The 22,952-nt window shown below is 34.4% G+C and overlaps 1 protein-coding gene and 1 pseudogene across 1 annotated transcript in view; both read left to right on the top strand.

Moving 5' to 3' along the window:
- Dmxl1 (Dmx like 1) overlaps positions 1–22,952 on the top strand; it is a 206,533-nt gene that overhangs the window by 84,763 nt on the left and 98,818 nt on the right. Inside the window, exons 20-26 of the mRNA XM_012516760.2 lie at positions 1,141–1,310; positions 1,526–1,623; positions 5,186–5,351; positions 6,139–6,400; positions 7,542–8,617; positions 9,060–9,251; positions 14,642–14,718. Of these exons, the coding sequence (XP_012372214.1) occupies positions 1,141–1,310; positions 1,526–1,623; positions 5,186–5,351; positions 6,139–6,400; positions 7,542–8,617; positions 9,060–9,251; positions 14,642–14,718 (2,041 nt within the window). The remainder of the gene's footprint in view (positions 1–1,140; positions 1,311–1,525; positions 1,624–5,185; positions 5,352–6,138; positions 6,401–7,541; positions 8,618–9,059; positions 9,252–14,641; positions 14,719–22,952) is intronic.
- On the top strand, positions 2,434–4,354 carry LOC105743409 (annotated as a pseudogene).

Genomic DNA, 22,952 nt, shown 5'->3' on the forward strand with positions numbered 1-22,952 from the left:
TAGGATCACAAGTCTGCATCTTGTACAGCAGTTAACCACTAAAAAGAATATATGCAGTGTATTATTTGTTGAAACTGTACTTTCAATTTGATTTGAAACTGTCTCATTGCTATATGTTTATCAATAAAACTTTGAAAAGAAAAAAAATAATTATAGACCAGGTTCTATATTCTATATTTAGAATTTACATTCTAAATTCTTTGACTGTATTATGTCATTTGATCTTTTAAACTATGTCATTTGATAGTTCTAAAATCATTCATATTTTAAATGAAGTTGAGGCATTAAGAATCTAACTTACCTAAGTTTATATAGTTTGTGGTAGAACTAAAATTTCTCATGCATTGTGATTCTAGAGATTTTGCAGTGCTATGCTTGTTAGTTCACTAAGCTATACAGTTTGCCTGATGTTTATAAATTCCATTGAATTAAATATATATGATGAATGTTGACCAACAAAAAATGAGAAGCAACGGAACTTAGCAACAAAAAGGGGATGCAGATGAATGTCCATTTTGTATCTGTGTATTCAAATGGCTAGAATCAATATACAGTTACATTCTCTTAATGAATAGAGGGATTTGTTCTAATGGTGTTTGTAAGTAGGATATCATGTATGCATCTTGTATAGCAATTAACCACTAGGAAGAACGTATACAATGTGTTAATTATTGAAACTGTCCTACCATTTTGGTTTGAAACTGTCTCATTGCTATTTGTTTCTCAATAAATTTATGGAAAAAAAATGAGAAGCAGTTTTGAGGGGTAAAGCATACCTATATAGAACATTGCTTCAGGTATTTTTCATTTTCTAGAGTCATGGATCATACTGTTCCTAGGCAACAAAAATACTGCAGCATTATAGCATTTTCCATAAAGACTTTTACATTTATTTCATTCAAATAAATGTATACAAAAGCATTAATTGTATGAAATTAATTATGGAAAGCCTATGTGCATTGGAGTAGTGAATTGTTAGGAGTGGTGAGTTGTTTGGAGAGCCAAGAATAAAAATAACCCATACTTCCCATCAATCTTAAAAATGAAGTGTGAGTACAAATCTTACAAACATTTACATTTTTTATAATCTTTCTGATAATATATTCATATGTCTTACCATTATTTTTGACTTTGTTTTAGGCCTGTCTACTAGTCATTTTGCTTGGGCATTTCACTCAGTGGCAGAAGAAGAGCTGCTGAGCATGTTGCCAGCACTGCAGAAGGATGACCCCACTTGGTCCGAACTGAAAGCTATGGGAGTGGGGTGGTGGGTCCGGAATACTCGTATCTTACGCAAATGCATGGAAAAAGTAAGCATGATTGGTTTGATGTAAAAAATGGACTGATGTATTTTGGATATTTAAATGTCTTTCTGCAGATCTTCTGACATTAATGATTCATTTTTATTCTGAATAATCTTCACAATGTATTTCGAAGTACATTAATATAATTTTTAAAAATTTATATAATTCCTAAACTTGTAGTCAGCCCATTTGTTTCATAGTATTCTTCTGATTAATTTTAGGTGGCCAAAGCAGCATTTTATAGAAAGAGTGATCCTTTGGATGCTGCCATTTTTTACCTTGCAATGAAAAAGAAAGCTGTGATTTGGGGGTTATATAGGTAAGTAAAATATCTTTTGCTTCAAAGTCTAAGACTTTTCATAAGTAAATACATAAAGATTTGTTTTTATTGATGTTAATTCATATAAATTCTTACAGGAAAAAAGCTTAGAGATCATTTAGATTTGGGGGTTTATCGGTTTAAACATGTAGTTTTGCTTACTTCAAGAACTTCTCAAATACTTCTGTAGTACAAAGATCACTGCACTAAAACTTTATATTTGGGATGGAAAAGAAGGTGAATTGACAGTCTAGAACAAATTTCTACTCTTGGCAATATTGAAAGCTCATAGACCAGGCTTTAGCTGTCAGAATTGTCTACCTCCTGTGGACACTTACTTCACTCCTGAGGTGAATTCACACAGAACTTTTTTGTCTCTTTCTCTCTCAGGATTTGGTGAACATAATTACCATAAGTAGTTCATCATTTATGTTGATTTTAGTTGCAGGTACTCTTCATGAGCCTTTGGGAGAAAATCAGTATCAAATCAGATTTCTGAAAGACTAGTTCTTTCAGGATTGTCTTCGATAAAGACAGAGGCCTTAGATTTTGATCACCAAAGTCATTCCCAGCTACATAGAAAAGAAAAACTATTGATGAAGTTTAAATGGTAAAGGAATTGCGCCTGGAAAGGGCTCCTCACTGCCAGGTGCTGGAGTTGGGAAGGTCTCTTGGAGAGGTGGCGAGGGCTGCTGAGTTTGAAATGACAGAAGCCTGGAGAAGAGAGCAGAGCTGTGACCTCTTATGACCACCTGGCTCTGAGTGCTGTGGTGCCTGCACTCTGGGATCCAGACGCAAGGTAGAGTTGCTATGATGGAAGTCAAAAGGAAAAAAAACCTCACAGTAAGGAGCATAATGGCTTCACAAGAAAAAAGCAAATTTCAGAAAAACAGTGATTCTAGTTCTTCAGAGATATTCCCTAAAAAAGTTGTTAAGGAGAGGGGACCTAAAGTTATGTCTAAGAATTTTGAGAAAAGTTCCACAAAACCTGGGAAAAGGGATGTGAAACAATTCAAGAATAAGCAACAATGGGACAAAGGACCGGAGAGCAAATTCCAGCAAACAAATACATTCAACAAAGAGAAACTTCCAGCCAGATGGTAAAAGTGATGAATCATCATCCAAGAAACCGAAATGGGATGACTTCAGAAAGAAGAAAGAGCTAAAGCAGAGCAGGCAGCTCAGTGACAAAACCAACTATGACATTGTTGTTCAAGCAAAACAGATTTGGAAGATAAGTAAGGATTATGACAAAAATGAGTGAAGTTTATGACTAATTTGCAAAAGTTGATTCAAGGGAAAATTAAAACTATTGCATTTGTACATGATTCCTCTTGTGTGATCCAGGGCTGTACCAGCATGGCAATGAAGAACAGAGAAAACAGGCTTTTGAAGAATTGCGAGATGATTTGATTGAACTAAATAAAACCAAATATTCCAGAAATGTTGTTAAGAAATTTCTCATTATGGAAGTAAACCACAGATTGCAGAGATAATCAGAATTTTTAAAGGCTATGTGAGGAAGATGTGGGATGCGGAAACCTCAGCCATCATGGAATAGGCATACGATGACAAGGCCATTCTGGAGGAGAAGAACATGCTGACCAAGAAGCTCTATGGGAGTACGTTTCAGCTTTATAAGTCTACAGAACACCCAACTCTGGACAAGGTATTAAGAGGTACAGCCTGAAAAATTAGAACTTACTATGGATGAAATGAAACAGATTCTAACTCCAATGGCTCAAAAGGAAGCTGTGATTAAGCACTCATTAGTCCATTAAGTATTCTTGGACTTTTTTTTACCTGTGCAACCCCAAAACTCAGATCAGAGCTGATTGAAGCCATCCGTGAGGCGGTGGTATACCTGGCCCACACACGACAGTGCCCAAGTGGCCATACACTGCTTGTGGCACGGCACACCCAAGGACAAAAAAGTAATTGTGAAAACAATGAAGACGTATGTTGAAAAAGTGGCTAACGGCCAGTACTGTCATTTGGTTTTGCTGGCAGTATTTGATTATATTGATGATACTAAGCATGTGAAGCAAATAATCATGTCAGAAATTATCAATTCCTTGTCTAACATAGTAAAAGACAGATATGGAAGGAAGGTCTTATTGTATTTACTAAGCTCCAGAGACCCTGCGCATACAGTAGGAGAGATCATTGAAGTTCTGCAAAAAGAGGACAGAAATGCACAGAGTAAGAAAAACACAGAGATCTGCTATCTTGAGCTCTTAGAATCTATTTCTCCAGCTTTATTAAACTGTTTACAAAGAAATGCTCAAGAGATGGTGCTCGATAAATCTGTATGTGTGCTGGTGTCTGACATCCTGAGATCTACCATTGGAAACATCCAGCCTGCTGTGAATGCCATTGCCAGCCTGGCAGCAGCGGAACTACACCCTAGGAGCCAGGATGGAAAGCTTCATGTTGCAGAACATCCTGCAGGACATCTTATTTTGAAATGGCTAATAGAGCAAGATGAAAAGATGAAGGAAGATGGAAGAGAAGGTTGTTTTGCTCGTAGAGCATGTTGGCATGAAGAACCTGAAATCCTGGGCCAGTATAAATCAGAGTACTGCTATTCTTTCCAGCCTTCTACAGAGTACTGACCAAGAAGTTGCAAATAAAGTCAAAGCTGGACTGAGAAGCCTGATTTCCACATTGGAGAAAAAACAAAAATACCAGCAAAGAAATAGAAACTCTACTTGAAAAACTGATTGCATAGGTGGAAACAGTTAAGAACAAAATGGAATCATATTTCCCGTTCTCTGTTTAGTTTTCCCACTGCAGAAAGGAAGCGTGAAGGGCCACCTCTCTGGTACTTTGGGAGCTCTGCACATGTGTTGCTTTTCCTGAGAACCTTTTACATATAAAATTATATGAAATGGTCTTTTTTTTAAAAAAAAAAAAAAAAAAAAGAAATGGTAAAGGAGCATAGAAGTTAATATAAATTATTTCACATTAACATAATTATGCTACTTTGCATGGATGTAAAGAATTTTTGAGAGTATTGCTCATGTAGTTTTCTTCATAATTTGATAGAAAATTGTTGGGCTGGCAAGATAGCTCAGCAGTCTAAAGTGCCTGCTTATGCAAGCTTAGGCAAGAGTGCAGAGACCAAGGTTTAATCCCTGGTACCACGTACCATGCCAGCCCCAACCCCAGGATGGGCCACAGAGAAAGAAAGAAAGCAAGAAAGCAAGCAAGAAGGAAAGAAAAAAAAAAGAAAGAAAAGAAAAGGAAAGGAAAGAAAGAAAAGGGGCTGGGGAGATAACTCAGTAGAAGAAGCACAAGGGCCTGAGTTCAATCCCTGGTTCCGCCAAAAAAAAAAAAAAAAAAAAAAAAAAAAACAAAAGAAAAGAAAGAAAGAAAATTGTTAAGTGATCTCAAATTTAATGGAAAAACAACTGTTTATTAATTTTTTTGCTAGATAAAGGAGTGCAATAATTTTGAATTAGCAAATATTTCTATTGATTCCTAGTTTAGGCCTAACTTTAGAAGATTAATTCCAATGTGGGAATATTATATTCCAAAATTTTCATACTTTACATTATAGATCTCAAAAAGACACCAGAATGACACAGTTTTTTGGACACAATTTTGAGGAGGAGAGATGGCGTAAAGCAGCTTTAAAGAATGCTTTTTCTTTGCTCGGCAAACAAAGATTTGAACATTCTGCAGCATTTTTTCTTTTAGCTGGTTGCCTCGGAGATGCAATTGAGGTAATGAAACTTAAAACAGAAAAAAATAGCACCATCATTCATTCTAATTAATCTCTTAATATTTATCTTAAATTTTTAGTTTTTAAACTTTAACTTTAGTGAAAATAACACAGGCTAAAAGTCTGAAGTAGCCAATAATATTTAATAATAGTTTCAAAGTTTTTATCATTTAGCTTCAATAATTTTATAACAAAATTAGGATAAATCAGGATGTTTAATTGGTTGGTAGTCTAATTAGTACTTTTCAGTCTTAAAAATATTCATGAACAGATAAAAAAAATTTAGAGGTCTATTCTGTCAATTTAGACATAATGTGAATGTGTGCTTATGTTTGTCTTAGTCAATAAATCTTAGAAAATTCTTCATTATTTCTCAGGAAACTTTAAAGGTTACCAATATTTAAGACACAATATTTCTATCTTTAATTGCCCTTTTGCTCAGAGTGACATAAATTAACTCAGAACATTTTTTACTTGGGAAACATAATCTGCTGGGGTGGAGAAAAGTAAAGATTCGAGAATAAAACAAAATATGTAACAAATTAACACGGTAAGAATCTGGCATTTTAAAAATCAGGCTATGTCTTTTAACAAATATATACTTAATACTAGCAATTAGACTTGGAAATATTAGCAATTGTTGTTAAGTAGATTTCTTAATGCAAGTGATACATATATATTCTTTTTGGTCATTTTGGAAACTAAGCCTATTTTAGAGTTGTTAGTGCGTTGAATTTGCCCTAAAATGGAAGTTGCCTCTGCTTATTTATAAACAATATTTTTTTAAGGTATGCCTTGAGAAACTGAATGACATTCAGTTGGCTCTGGTAATAGCAAGACTCTATGAGTCTGAATTTGATACATCTGCAACATACAAATCTATTTTATGTAAAAAAGTTCTGGGAATTGATTCTCCTGTCAGTGCACCCAGTTCATTGAGCATAAATATGCATTATGATCCTTTCCTTCGGAGTATGGCATATTGGATTTTGGAAGATTATAGTGGTGCTCTGGAAACATTAATAAAGCAACCTGTCAGAGAAGATGACGGTAAGCTGCACTTCTAACACATTAATGGCTAAGAGTGTTGCTAGTATTTCCTTGCTGTGCAAACCATGGGTGTTGAATCTATAAAACATTAAATTCAGTCAATGTTGAGTCTAATACAGATTGAATTGTTGAATTGTTGGGGAGACAGTGATTTGTATTCAATCTTGCTCATTGTTTTTAAATGATAAAACCATTGAAAACCCTTTGGATTTTGCTTTTATGAAATAGATTTACTGAAAATATATGTTATCCACATTTGCTTATAAATATTTTTTAAAAGTACTGATATAGAGCTAGTTCTTCTATCTTAAATTGAATTTATTGTGGTTGATATATTAAGCAATAATTCTTGGGTCAAGAATTCTTCATGGAGCAGGGTGTGGTGGCACACTCCCGTAATCCCATCACTCTGGAGGCTGAGGCAGGAGGATCACTGCAAGTTTGAGGCCAGCCTGGGCTACAAAGTGAGTTCAAGGCCAGCATGAATTGTTTAGTGAGACCCTAGCTCAGAAAATACAAGAATTCTTCAGTGATAAGATGACCTTTCAGCATAGAACTAGTTGAAATGAGCAAGTTAATCATTGTTATCTAGGTAAAAAAAATGGTCTGTGCTAAAGGCACACTAAAAAGGCCCAGAGGAAAGACTATTAATCTAAATGAAAATAAAATATGTACCTTTGGACATTAGGATTTAAAAATTTAAAGTGAATTTGAGACTGAAGATAGAGATGTGAAAGATTCATACACACAGTTTAAAGCAGTTCATGTGACTTCAGCTTAGGATGTATAGGTGGAAAAGAAGTCAAGAACTGAGCTGTCAGCACTAAAAAGTAGAGAAGGTAAGGAGAACTAGCAAAGCAGAGGAAGGAAGCAGTTCCAAAAATGTGAGAAAAAGAATTGGATGTGTTATCTGAAGAGGTTTTTTCAATAGGAAAGCAGTATAACCTTTGTTTTCTATTGTGTCAGAGCATTTTTATTACAAATATCTTATCCAATACCATACATTAATGTGATCTGTTAATACAATTTTATCAAAAGATGAGGCAGATAGATGCTACTGTAGAGAAACTATAATACAAAGATACTCCCAATATAGCTCTTGAGTAACTTTTCTTGCCTCCTAAAATAAATTTATTTTCAGATCAAGTCATGATGTCAACTTGTAGTCCTGCAGTTTTTAATTTTTACAATTATCTACGAACTCATCCTCTTTTACTGAGACGTCATTTTGGATCATCTGATACATTTTCCACACACATGAGCTTAACAGGAAAAAGTGGACTGGCAGGAACAATTAACTTAAGTGAAAGAAGATTATTTTTTACTACTGCTAGTGCTCATCTAAAAGCTGGCTGCCCCATGTTGGCTTTGGAAGTATTATTGAAGATGCCCAAAGTCATCAAGAAAACCAAACCTCTTTGTAGAGCATCTAGTTTTCTGGATACTAGTAAAGATGCTTCTCCACTAAAATTGGATACAAGGGAAGATAAGTCCTCTGCTGTTGATTGGTCACAGTCTTTTATGAATGGTTTTGAATCTTCTTCCGAGGGTTCCTCAGAGAAGCAATCAAATTCTACCCTTTCTTTTGACTGGAGCCAACCAAGTATAGTATTTCAAGATGATTCTTTAGAGTTAAAATGGGATAGTGATAATGAAGAAAATGAAGATCTTCCTATTTCAATGAAAGAACTAAAATCTTTACCAAGAAAAATAGATAAAAAGTTAGATGAAATAAGTAATTATACTGAACCTTTCATCACACTAGATGAAAGTGACATTTTAAATCCAGTAGAAGATATAATTGCTGTGCAATTGAAGTTCAGAGCATGTTTAAAGATTCTCACAGTAGAACTACGTACTTTATCTACTGGCTATGAAATAGACGGTGGCAAGTTGCGTTACCAACTGTACCACTGGCTTGAAAAAGAGGTGATAGCTCTTCAAAGGACCTGTGACTTTTGTCCAGATGCTGAAGAACAGGCCACACATGGCAAAAGTGGGGATGAATTTGGATCGAATGAGAATGTTGATGATTTCTATCACCACACAAAAGGAAAACAGCAGAGAGAAATCTTTCAGGAAAAAAGACAATGGCTCTTGAAATATCAGTCCCTATTGAGAATGTTTCTTAGTTATTGCATACTTCATGGTTCCCATGGTGGAGGCCTTGCATCTGTACGAATGGAATTGATTTTGCTTTTACAAGAATCACAGCAGGTATGTCTTTTTAATTATTAAAAATAGTACATAGCTGAAACAGCTTTTCAAGTTGCATTTTTTTGTTTTGAATATTAAAACTTGATTTTCTTCATTATAGTTGGTTTAAGAAATGTTTTATTAATTTTTAGAGCTATGTATATATTGCAATTGGAGGACAGTTCTGTATCAGGCTATTTATGATCTGCTTATTGTACTTTATAGTCCTAACATGAATTGCATGTAGGTGAAGTTTTTCTTTATTATAAGGGATAGTGTATCATCATTTTTAAAATCGGTTGCTTGAATGTTGACCTTCTCAGGTCCCTTCTAACTCCCTTAAGTTTCTGTTATGCTTTTATTATTTATTGCTCTGAAATTTTTTAGAGCATGCCCTCCATTACTTAAATGATGGATTACAACTGTAAATAGCTGATTAACCTTTTCTCCTCCTCTATTTAAGGAAACATCAGAACTGTTACTTCCTACCCCACTGTCAGAACAAACCTCAGTGCCTCTCCTCTTTGCTTGTACAGCCAGTGCCAAAACAGTTGTTGCCAATCCATTATTACATCTCAGTAATCTAACACATGATATTCTACATGCCATAATAAACTTTGATTCACCACCTCATCCTGACAGCAAAAGCAATAAAGTAAGTGCCTCGTTTCAAAATTTTACCATACCTATATATATTGACAAAATTGAAAGATAAACATTAAGCCTTTTTAAAAAAGCAAATGTAAACATCAGAGTAGATGTAGCAAGTGTTACATTGCCAAATATGTATTGATTGTTACTAAAGAAGCTTCTGGGTATAGACCAAGATATCTTATTATATTCCTTATAGCTGATAGAATACTTCAATTTAAAACAATGAAAGTATATTTAGTCTTCATTAAGGTAAGAGCAATGTATATGAGTGTACATAGATGAATAATTCCATAAATACATGTAGCTGAAAAACTGATGGAATGTTTTTCAAAAATAAAAGTTTAATATTTTTGTATACAAGTACTGAAGTTTTCCTTTGTTAACTTATGTATTTTAAGGATAATGTGAAATATTTTACACCTGTGATTTTTCTAAACTGGGCATCACCTGCTCTGCTTATTAAAAACTTGGGATAACTTAAGACTAACTCCAAACTTACTGAATCAATCTGTGAAAAAGTCCTCGAAATATGTATATTTTCATAAGTTCCTCAAGTGATTTTAATGCATAACTAATCATATTATTATAGTTCATTGTCTAGTCAACTGTAGCATTTTCTTACTCATTATCATTCTAGTTTATTTACTATTGATACTACATTAATTATTTCATCTTCATTTCCTATGAAATCTTTTGAAGTAGGGTTGAGAAAATTCTTCATTGTTCTTTGGATTTTTTCCCTCCTAGTCTAGCTTACACCTTTTTTCCACTTCAGAGGTTATAATGTCATATCAGTTTGAATTTTGCTTGCCTAAAGGTGGACTCTCCTTCCATAATTTTACCCTCTTGGATAACCATAACTCTTGTAATTTGACTTCCTACTTTTTTCCTGTCCTATTCTGTACTATAAATGCCCATGAAGCTTATTACACAATGTGAAATTTAATTTTCTTCTGATTGTGCTTGTTTTAGCTAAACTGTATTCCATAATTAGTTTTAATTAAAGCATAACTGTACCAGTTTTTGCTTAAGAAGTCTTTGCTGTTTAAAAGTTACTCTGAAACATTAGGGGCTTTGAAAAGCTATAACTTACTACTTTTTAAAATCTTAGGTTTGTTTATTTATTTATTTGGTACAATGTTTCACTATGGAGCTCAGAATTATAGTGATCCTCCTGTTTCAGCCTCCCCAGTGCTGGAATTACAGGCATGTGCCACTATGCCTGGTTTCAGTGACCGCATCAGTGCCCTGGGCCAGCATGGCATGTAGTACCAGGGATCAAACCTTGTCAGGCAGGCACTTAGTCCACTGAGCTACCCCAGCCCCATTACTCTTAGAATTTTGTGAATATGTACTCATGATTTTGTGGCTGTGTACTCAGATATGTGTTCATTAGCTTTGGGCGGAGCTGTATCTGTACTTGTTCACTCATCCTTGGTCAGCTGGTGAATTGACTGGATTCTGAAGGATGTAGGTCGGCCCCATATGCATTTCTGGTGTTTAGCTGAGTTATCAGGAAATTGGATCAAAGCTGTCTCATCCTCCAGCAGGCAAGCCTAGCATATGTGTTCGTCTTGGTTGATCAGAGAACCAGATGAGTTCTAACTGTGTATATGGAGAGACAGAATAAGAGCAAGAGAGCACTTATTATAGAGAATGTTTATTGTAAGAAATTGGTACATTTGACTCTGAAGGCTGAGAAATCTCATGATCAGGAGTAAGTAAGCTGGAGATCCAGAAGAGGTAATGGTGTAGTTCCGGTTCAAGATTGAAATCCTGAGAATCAGGAAAGTCTGTAAATTCCAGATGAAAAATAGGCATATGACCAAAGAAGAGCTGAAGTTTGAGTGTGAAGATGGAAAGTACTGTGGTCCCAGTTCAATGTAGTGGATGTGTTGAATTCCCACTTGGCCTTGTTGCTTGCTTGCTTATTTATTTATTTATTTATTTACTTATTTATTGGTACAGGGAATCAAACTCGGAGCCTCATATTTGCTGTTTACCAGGCTGGCGTTCTGTAGCTGAGCTATATCCCAGGCCTTCTTTAGGTCTTGTAGTTGATGGGATGATGCCTACCACTTTAGAGGGAATCTAAATCAGACTACTGGTGTTTGTCTCATGGGAAAATACCCTCATACACACCCAGAATAATATTTGTCCAGATATCCCTGTACCTTAAGACCCACTTATTCCTATTTTTGTTGTGTTGTGTTGTGTTTTTCAACATGATGGCTGCAAGGGTATAAGAGCAACAAGAGTGGTTTGCAAGGCCTCTCAATCATTTCTGTGGGGCCGTCTTCACAGGGCCAGCCAGATTCAGTGAGTTGGGAAATATTTTCAACTTTATTGATGAATCTAGAAAGTACTGTGATTAGTGTGATTATTTTTGTCTCATATGTGGTCTTTCATAAAATTCTTATAATGTCTTAACAGATAGTTGAAGCAGAAAATAGCAGTAAGATTCTCATAGTTCACAATTTTATCTATATAAAAAAAACTCTTACTAAAAGTATCAAATAGAGAATCTTTCAATATTCTAGTCTAATTTACTTTCTTTTTGAGCTTAAATTTCTCTGTCAAACTTGGAATCTTTTATTACACAAGACAACTATTGAGCTCCATTGTCTTTCATACCTTGTTTCTTTCTCTAATGTTTTGTTTTCTTTAGATTGTTAATAGAAATAAGTAGAAAACATTATTATTTTCTTCAGTGACCAGTCTACATATGAACTGTTATCAGCCTTCACTGTTGTGGTTGTGGAAAAAAAATTATTGAGGACATGCTTTTAATACATGGTTCATGGTCTGTTGGATAGCTGACATTTGTTCCCTTTTGTTCTTGGAAAGGAAATTATATACTATTTACTATATAAAGGAGTCACTGTCCTTTATATAGTAAAAACTTTATCACATAAAGTTCTAGTATGTGGTGGATGTGTACAGTATCCATGATGCTTACTGGTATCCATGAGCCACTGCTATTTCCTTGATATTTACCCTGTAGATCTGGACAGAATCATGACCTGTAGAGTGCAGGAGAAGTCTATGTGTGTGTGTGTGTGTGTGTGTGTGTGTGTGTGTGTCCACATGCATGCACACGTGTGTGTTTAAATTTTTTATAGTAAGACTTTTCTAATTATAAATGAGCATTTTTAGTGGAAAATGGAAATGTACTTTTTAAAGTTTCTAATACTAGGAGAAAATATACCATGTCCTATATGTAAGTTGTAAGTCAAAGAAGCAGTATAAATCTTAAGACAAAAATTAAGATTAAATAATATTCAGAAAATTAATTAAATATTCATTAAAATTGAATATTTCACAACAATTGAACTAAGAAAAAGTTTTCATGATACTAAAGAATTACTAAGAATAAAAAATAACATAAGTACTGGAATGGCAAATACATGACCAGCAGTTCTAACCGTTTGAGGATAAAATATCGCATAAAGTTCTAGTATGTGGTAGACGTGTACAGTATCCATGATACTTACTGGTATCCATGAGCCACTGCTATTTCCTTGATATTTACCCTGTAGATCTGGACAGAATCATGACCTGTAGAGTGCAGGAGAAGTCTATTTGTAGAGTATGCTGATGGAGATATTTTCCTACTGTATACAAAAGAATAATTGAAAGACTGCTGTTGTATACCTCTTTTTCTCCTGTGTGTAATTGTTTGCCCTATTTGGTGGGTTCTTTCCATTCTCATTCATTGAGTGGTGGTCATTTTGATCCCTCTCTAGAGTATCTTTTAGTAGTCTATGTAGGGTTGGCTTTGTCTTCATGAAATCCTTTAGTTGTTCTTTGTCATTGAAGTATTTCACTTCTCCATTAAACTTGAGAGTTTTGCAGAGTACATAATTCTGATTGGAATTTGTTTTCTTGCAAGACTTGTAATACTTTGCTCCATGTTCCTGCTTCATGGTTTGTGAAGAGAAATCTGCTGTTATTCTGATAGGTTTTCCTTTAAGTGTGATGTTTCTTTTCTTTAGCACATTTAGTATAATGTTCCTGTGCTGAATTTCTGGAATCTCAATTATTATATGTCTGGGTGTGTTTTCAATTGGGTTGATGTTATTTGGAGTTCTGAATGCTTTGGTTACTGAATGTCAGATAGTTTCCCCATATTTGGGAAGTTTTCTGCTGTTACTTCTGCCCATATTCTTTTTATACCATTTCTGTTGACGCCTTCTTTCTGATTGATGCCTATTAGTCTCACGTTGTTCATCTTTGTATCATCTTGCAGATGTTGAATTATTTTTTCCTGCATCCTAGTTGTTTTTAAGAGATCTTTTCTTACTTTTTCACTAGCTGCACCATCATCTTCAAGATCTGAAATCTGTTTTCACTTTCATTCAGACGGTTTTACCAGCTTGTGATTGAGGTTTTAATTTCCTGGATAACACTTTGGATCTGCTTCATGCATTCTATTTCTTTTCCTATATTGCTCATTCAAGGATTCCATCATTTTTCTATTTTCCTCTATTTTTTTATTAGTGTGTTCTTTAGAAACACTTAGTATTTCTTTCATTATAGTTATTTCTTTTTTTTACTTCAGAAATTATTTCTGATCTCATTTCCTGTATACCTTTCTACAGTTGTTTATTTTTTATTTTTTATTTTTTTGGCGGAACCAGGGATTGAACTAAGGTCCTTGCGCTTGCCAGGGAAGTGCTTATTCTACTGAGCCATCTCCCTGGCCCTAAGAATGGGTTTTTGGGGGGATTTTTTTTTTTACAGTTTTTTTTTTTTTTAACTTCAGACGCTATTATTTCAGAGATTTCAGGTGTGTGATTTCCAGTTTCTTCTATGCTATTGTCTCCTGCATTTGTTCTGGGTGGGCTTGGTGCCTGAGAATACATTTTGCCCCTTCTCTTTGTTATTTTACATAGCACTGTCTTCTGATCTTTGGTGTAGAACTTAGAGTTATTACCTTAGCACCAGGTCCAGATCTACTAAGTTTAAACTTGTCCAGGTGGGCATGGCTTGGGTTTGGCTGCTGTGCTCCACTTCTTCCTGCTACAGCCCTTGGATGTGAATCTGCTGTGCTACTCTAGCAAGATGTTCTACTCCTGAATCAGCTGGGTGGGTATTGCCTCTAGCCTTTTTGCAGGGAGTTCTGCCCCAGGGTTTCACACTCAGCCTGTGTGTTGGAGGAAGTTCTACTAACTTGCAGGCCTGGGTTCTGGGTTGAATGAGTATCCATTGAGCCCCAGGCGGTCTCACTTAAGTGGGGCCTGGGCTGTGGGTTGAATGAAATGAGCATTTTTCTTAAAAAGAAAAAAATTTTACCCAATCAAAGGTTTTTCACTTGAAAAGTGACAATCATTTTAGATCTTGAAAAATATATATAATTAAAAAATTTATTCTTAATCTTTTTTTTTCTAGGTATATGTAATGCACACATTAGCAGCCTCACTTTCTGCTTGTATTTATCAGTGCCTTTGTGGCAGTCATAACTACAGGTAAATATCATTTTGTAAAATTTAAGATTGTTTATAGTAATCAATGGGGTGTCATACTTTATTATTTTTAAAGTACATGTTAAAATTTATTTTATCATCCAGTTATTTTCTTTAAAAAGTATAATGTTTGATAAAACAAACTTTTAATACCTTAAAACCCTTCAGACATATACAGTGACATATTGTGTACAATTTCAAAAACAAAAGCTTCCAGCTCGAAGTAAAGTGATTTTGAACATCCTAGCTATGCTTAAGCTATAAGAAATTTCCTAGATGGCCAGTGCTTTCCAGTGTTTTACTTAGAAATAAATCAGACATATTTAACGTATTTAAATGCATAATATTTTGCATTTAAGAAATGCAGAAAAGCACACAGTCTCAGATATGAAGTACATTTTAACTTGGAAAATTATAGCTTATTCTTTTATGGCCGATGAATTTCATCTTAAACTTTTTGTAAACTTTTTTTTATTTTGCAGCCTATTAATGATCACTGCCTTATAATAGACATTGTAATAATAGATGCTGGGAATTTTAAAATGAGTGAGATAAGGACTTATTCTATAAATTCATTCTATTCTGGGAGAAATATTTGAACTGACAAATGATACTTAACATGGAATAGCACTTCTGTGATAGGTGTTATTAATTTGATGGGTAGTGAAAAGCTCCAGGAAACAGAAAAAGGAATGACTGATTTGGAACTCAGAAAAATTTCACAAGAGATGAATGTTTAAAATTCTTCATATTCAGAAGTTTTATATGATATATCTGGGCTTTAAAATATTTTTTGGCAGTCTTTGGCATTTTATTTTTGGGGTCTTTGGCATTTTATTTTTTGGATACTTTGACGTTATTTATTTAGATATCATACCTGTCTTCTTCCTTTCCTAGAAGACAAATATTAGAATTTTTTGGTTCATCTCATTTTTAACTTTCCTCTCAGTCCTTTCTTTATTTCTGTTTCATTTCAAGACAAATCCTAATTTCATGTTCCAGACATTTATTCTTTTTTTTCATCAGTGTCTTAGTTTTTTATCCAGGTGAAATAATATTTTAGAACTTGTGTTTTCATTTTTAAGATCTGTTGAAATTTTTCTCATTTAAATTTACACATAATTTTACATTCTTTGTGCTTTTTATAGTGCAATGTGATGTTTTAATAAAGTATACACAGTGTCTAGTGATCAAAACGATGATTAAGGCCGGGGAGATGGCTCAGTAGAATAAGTGCTTGCCTGGCAAGCACAAGGGCCTGAGTTCAATCCCTGGTACCACAAAAATACCCCCCCACAAAATGGTAATTAACATACCTGTCATTTCAGTCATTTTTCATTTCTTTTTGGTGAGATTTAAAATCCTGTCTCTAGCTATTTTGAAATATGCAATAACTTATTCTGTTGTACTATAGGGCACTAGAATTTATTCCTTCTATTTAACTGAAATGTTCTACCAGTGAAATGCTCTTTTCTTCCACTACCTTGTCTTTCCCACTTTAGCTAAACACTGTTGCAGTTTTTGCTTGTATGTGATTGACTTCTTTAGCTTCCATATACAAGAGACAGCCTTTAGTACTTACCTTTCTGTGTCTAGCTTATTTTATGTTACACAGTGTACTCTGAGCTCATCCATGTTACTACAGATGACAATTTTATTTCTTTTATGGTAGAATAACATTGCATTGAGTACACATACCACATTTTCTTATCCATTCATGTGTTGATGGACACATTGTTTGACTTCTTAGCTATTGTGAATGGCGCTGCAGTAAATACAAGAGTGCAGATACCTCTGTGACATAATGATTTCCTTTCCTTTAGATATAGCCAGAGTGGGATTGCTGAAATTATCATATTTTTTTTTTTTTTGGAGACTCTCCATGCTGTAGTGACTATGCTAATGTACATGTATACTTAACAAGAATAAATGAAAGTTTCCTTTATTCAGTCTTTCCCAACATTAGTGATCTTTTATCTCTTTAATAGTAGCTAGGATACTATGTCTTACTGGTTTTTTAAAATTTATTAATTTTTTTATCAGTACATGTTTGAAGCAGTACTGGTTACATTCTTCTTGTAGAGTTGGCACATGTACCTAATATGTCTTTTCTTTTTTTAATTTTTAAAAATTATTTATTTGTTAGTTACAGGGTCTCATTATGCAACTTGGACTCACAGTGATACTCCTGTCTCAGCCTTCCCAGAGCTAGGATTACAGGCATGTGCTACCACACCCTGTTTCAGTGGACAGCACAGTGTGCCCAGGGTTCTGGTGCTTGCACAGCATGCAGTACCAGGGATCAAACCTGGGTCATTGCACTTGCCAGGCAGATGTTTAGGCCATTGAGCTATTTCCCCAGCCCTCTAATCTTAATTCCTTTTTTATCTCCTTCCCCACATCTTCCATTTCTTGATCTTTTTCCCATCGGAGAAGGATTTATCTTCCTACTAATTACTTTATATTTTTGCAGTGGTTTTGATTTACATATTCCTGATGATTGGTAATAATTGAGCCTTTTTTATATCTGTTGGTCATTTGTATTTTTTTCAAAAATGTCGTTTCGGATTGTTTATCCATTTTGTAATTGATTATTTAAGGGGGATGTTTGTTCTTTATGGGTGAAAGATAAATATATTTGCATAGCATATTTCCTTTATTCATTCAGGTATCGTTTCTATTGTGAATTGTGCCACAGTAATTCATAATGTTCACAGTAATGAAAATAAATACCTCTGTAAAAGTGATAGGGAGGGGGCAGAGGAGATGGCTCAGTAGAATAAGTACTTGCCTGACAAGTGCAAGGGCCTGAGTTCAATCCCCAGTTCCGAAAAAAAATGTGGTAGAGAACCTTTCAGAGCTTTCAGTGATACACACATCCCATAGGTTTGCCAGCACTGATAGGGCATTCCTTATTTCTCTATATCACGACCAACATGTACTGTTTTTTTGTATTCTTGATTGCCATTCTGAGTAGGATGAGGTGGAATCTCAGTGTAGTTTTGATTTCCATTTCTTTAATGGCTAAAGATATTGAATGTTTCTTCATATTCTTATTGACCATTTATTTGTACTTCTGAGAAGTGTCAGTTCCTTTGCCCATTTATTGGTGGGGCTGTTTAATATTTTTGTATTAAATTTTTTGGGTTCTTTATATATTTTAGTTATTTTCTTATTCTAGTTACTAATCTGTTGAAAGAGTGTTAAGGATTTTCCTCTTGCTATGGCTTATCTCCTCACTCAGAAAGTTCTTAATTTGATGTCTTACCTGTTCAATCTTGCTATATCCTGTGCAATTTAGTTTCTTTTTAGGAACACTGCCAGTGCCTGTGGCTTCAAGTGTTTCTTCTATGGTTTCTTTTGGCAATTTCAGTTTCAGATGTTATACCCAGGTGTTTGATCCATTTTGAATGAATTTTAGTCTTCTGTAATGAGTTTTAGTCTTCTGTAAGTGTATGTCTATTTTTCCTAGCATTATACATTAAAAAGACTTGCTGTTTTCCATTTGTGTTTTAGCTCCTTTGTCATAATCACCTAGCTATAGTTGTTTGGCTTTGAGTTTTGGTGTCCTTTATTCTGTTTCATTGGTCTGTGTTTCTATTTTTGTGCCAGTAGCATGCTGATTTTACTATGACTTTGTATTGTAATTTAAAGTAAGGTGTTGTAATGTCTCCAGCATTGCTTTTTTTTTTAATTAATTAATTTTTTATGTATTTTAGTACAGGGTTTACAGGGTCTCACAACATTGAACGGACTCGTAGTTATTCTCCTGTTTTCAGCCTCCTACAAGCTGGGATTACAGGCATGTGCCACCATGCCCAGTCACAATCTCAGTGCACCCTGGGGGCAGGTCCTGCAGGGCAGGCCAGGGATGAACTCTACACTCTGCCTAAGCAGGCACTTTAGTCTGCTGAGCTATCTGGCCAGCCCTCCAGCATTGCTTTTTGCTTAGAATTGCTTTCATTGTCCTGGATCTTACTTTTTTTTTTTTTTTTTTTTCAGAACGGGGAATTGAACTCAGGCCCCTGTGCTTGCTAGGGAAGAGCTTGTTCCACTGAGCCATCTCCCCAGCCCCTGGATCTTACATGTTTTGATATGAATTTTAGGATTTTTTTTTTAATAGTTCTTTTCTTTAGAGGCCTGAGTCTAGTTTGCCTGTTTTTGATATCCATTTGAAGTTACTTTTTTTTAGTTGATTACATATTCTGTTTGTCCTTTGTGAGAAGAGCAATGAGCAAAGATTTTTCCCTCATTTTGTAGGGTATCTCTTCATTTCTTCTTTGTTTTGTTGGCATAAGCATTTTGATTTGATGCAGTCCCATTTGTTAGATTTTGTTATGGCTTCTTATGCTATTGGAGTACTATTCAGGAAATCATGCCTATTCCTGTATCCTGAAATGTTTTCCCTATGTTGCTTTTCTAACTTTTATTTTATTTTGAAGAGTAAAAAATAATAGCAGAAACAAAGACAGAAATAAGGTAATATACAACAATACATATGTTATAGATTTTCACATCAAGAACAGCAAATTAACAATGGTTGTTATATTATCTATTTTTATCATCGAATCTGTTGCTCAGATTAACAGATATACAAGATTGGACATGTAGTTGAATAATAATGCTTTCAATAAGCCTTAAATTTTTCTTGTCTGTATTACTTTTTTAAGAAATTTATTTTAAAGAGTATAATAATATATAAGACATTAGAAGTGGTACACATTTAGAAGACCAAGATGAGAGTTATTCAACTATGGGTTTTGTATTGCACATTGCTGTCCTCAGTGTAGGTGCTTAGATCACAGAGTGATAATTCCAAACATTACCTGCTATTTTCAAAAAACGGATGGTTTTTATCACAAATTTCAAAATTTCAAGACTTATATCTAGGGTTTTGATCATTTTCAGTTAACTTTTGTCCAGAACAAAAAAAAAATGGGAGTCTAGTTTTATTCTTCTACCTATGAATTAACCCAGAAGCTTTTGTTAATGAGGCTGTCTTTTCCAACATGTTCTTGGCCCTTTTATCAAGAATCAGATGGCTGTACCTATATGGGTTTATTTTATTGTCGTCTGTTCTGTTCCATTGATGTGTGTGCCTGTTTTTAGGACAGTACCCTAGGTTTTTTTTTGTTACTTGGCTCTATTGTATGTTTTGAATTCAGGTATTGTGAACCCTCCAACATTGCTCTTTTTTATTATCTGAAAGTGTGGACCTTTTCTACCAGGGTTCTTTAGGGGTTTTGTGAAGGGACTTTAAATATGGGCGAAAACTTTTTCTGTATCAATTGTTTGGATTTTAATCCTTCATTCTGTTTATGTCATATACTGTGTTTACCGAGTTTAATATGTTAACCAGCCTTGTATTCCTGAAGTGAAACCAACTTATTTGATCAGGGTAGATGTAGTTTTTAATGTATTCTTGAATTTGGTTTCCAGTATTGTATTTATCATTTTTTGCATCTGTGTTCATTAAGAGTATTGATACGTAGATTTTGTTGTTGTGTCCTTATCCATATTTTCTATCAGAGTACTGTTGACTAAATAGTTTGGAAATGTTCCTTCCCTTTCTATTTCATGGAACAGTCAGCGGCACTTTGTTGTTATTTCTGTAAAGGTGTGGTAAAATTTAGTTAATACACATATTTTTAAAGTAGTCTCTAGGGCTAGGGAGATAGCTCAGTGGTCTAAGTGGCTGCCTGGCAAACGAAAGGACCTGGGTTCTATCCCCAGTACCCCATGCCTTGCCAGCCCCAGAAGCTGTGCCGGCTACCAAAACCGGGCATGGTGGCGTAAACCTGTAATCCCAGCACTATAGAGGCAGAGACAGGAGGATCACTACCAGTCCAAGCTACATAGTGAGAACCTGTACTAAATAAGTAAGTAAAAGATTAAAATAATTTATTCTAAGCTGCCCTTGACTTTGAGATTTGAGTTGAGAAATCTGCTGTATTATTATTTGGCTTACCTTTTTATGTGATTCATTACTTTGCTTTAAAAATTCTGTTCTTGTGTTACGATTTTAGTGTTTTCACTATGATGTGTTGTAGAGAGGTTCTTCTGCATATGAATATTTGAGGTTCTCTTTGCCTCACTTTTCTATATGTAAATTCTTTTCCATTATTTGAAAAATTTTCTGCTATTATTTCAGTAGAGGTTTAATGCCATTTTGCTGTTTTCTGATTTTTTACTAATTCCATTGCATTTTAGCTTAAGCTTTTTATGTAATATCTAATAGCTGTTGGATCCATTTTTCATGTTTTCTTACTAATTGCTTACTGATAGCTTTTCTAGTTTTGACGATTTGTCTTTATATTGGTCACTTCTACTCGTACTTTTCAGTAGAATTTTTCAACTTCTTGAATTTCTTTTTGGAGCCTTCCAATGGACTCTCATTTTTTTTCTGTTAGTTACACATATTTTATATCATTTTGTTGCACTTAACTATCTGTATTAGTGTCTTCTGTAGACTTGCAGATCATTTTATCTGACCCCTTGTCTGTTTACAAATATGTTCTGTGAATTTGCCATGTGCCTTTGAAACTTATTAACAATTGTAGACTTGCACAATACAAAAAGACCTCACCGTATGAACATTCATAGATATAAACAAATCATGTGTCTCTAGACATTGTCACAGTTGTGCTATAGTGTATAGTAGTACAGTGCGCAGTCAGAACCCAGGATATCCGGAAGCAAGAGGAAGAGCAGTAGTGATATGGGGGGGACTGCAAGGAAGCGCAAAGCAAGAATAAGGACATGATAATGAGACATCGGAAGTTTTTTTTAATACTATGCAGTATATATGTTTAGGAAAAGTATATAAGGCTTACTTCATCAGAGTTTGAATGAAACTGAGTTACAAACGTTCTCTCAGAATAGAACACTTTTGGAAGTCAGGGACTTAACTATAAATGTGTTTTATCTTCTCTATTATCCTTTTTAGCTGTGTGGTTTCCTCCCCTCTTGACCCTGTGGGTCAGTTAGGGGGATCATGAGAGTTTTTGGAGGTATTTTCTTGCCATGTCTTCTCATGTTTTCATTTTTTGTTTTTTTTTTTTTTTTTTTTTTGGTGTTGAGACATGCAGATTGATTATAATGGAAAGCTTTCTTCTACTATTGAAATCTCTTTAGTTAATGTCTACTTTTTAGCAGTGCCTTCTGGGTGTTTATAGCTATTAGCCTTTGTCTCTCTCTAAAGATCCAGCATATTTAGTTCAGTACCCAGTTCTCTGTGTGAGAACAGTATTGTTAACAACACTAAGGCAATCCTACGAAAAATAATTGTCATCTCAGGAAACTAATTAGCAACAGCTACGTCACCTTAACTATTGTAAAAAAATCAACAATAGTTTCAAGACAAACTGAATATTTTTTTAATTTTTATTTTTTTAACAAACTGAATATTGAAAAAACCTAGCAACCTGTAATGTTTTACCCTCACACACAGAAAAAAGATCAGTGATTGTACTGTGAGTTCCAAGACAAACTAAATATTATCCTGCAGTAAATAACTACTGAGTGAAACTACTTTACCTCCACCAACAACAGAATTTTACTTAACAGAAATAGCATAGAGTTAACTATCTAAAGATTCATAAAGTTCAATATTTATGCTAATAATGGTAGAGGGGATAGAGAACTTAAGAATGAAAAAGTTTTTTGAAAAATTAAATTATGAAAGATGAGAGAAAAATGAGGTGGTGTTCTCATTGAGGAGTCAAAGGAAATTAAAAGTGTGAGAAAAGTCACAGAAAGATACAAGAAAAAGAATGAAAAAGAGAGCAAAATACCAAGAATAAAAGAAAAATAAGAAAGAAATAAAAAAGTTAAAAGAAAATAAGAGGAAAAAGAACCAAAAAGACAAAAATTGTGCACCCTGTTAGCGTTAGACCCAGGAATATAAAAATGATGGAACCCTTGAATAAGCAATATAGGAAAGAAATAGAATGTATGAAACAGATTCAAAGTGATGTGCAGGAAATTAAAACCTCAATCACAAGCTGGCAAAACCATTTGAGTGAAAGTGAAAATAAACTTTCTGACCTTAACGACATCATTGCAGCTAGTGAAAAAAGTAAGAAAAGATCTCTTAAAAACAACTAGGATGCAGGAAAAAAATAATTCAGCACTTGCAAGATGATGCAAAGATGAACAATGTAAGACTAATAGGCATCAATGAGAAGGAAGGAGTCAATACAAATGATATAAAAAGAATATGGGCAGAAGTAATAGCA

The sequence above is a fragment of the Octodon degus genome, unplaced genomic scaffold (assembly GCF_000260255.1).
Source record: "Octodon degus isolate 3935 unplaced genomic scaffold, OctDeg1.0 scaffold00124, whole genome shotgun sequence".
Taxonomy (NCBI): domain Eukaryota; kingdom Metazoa; phylum Chordata; class Mammalia; order Rodentia; family Octodontidae; genus Octodon; species Octodon degus.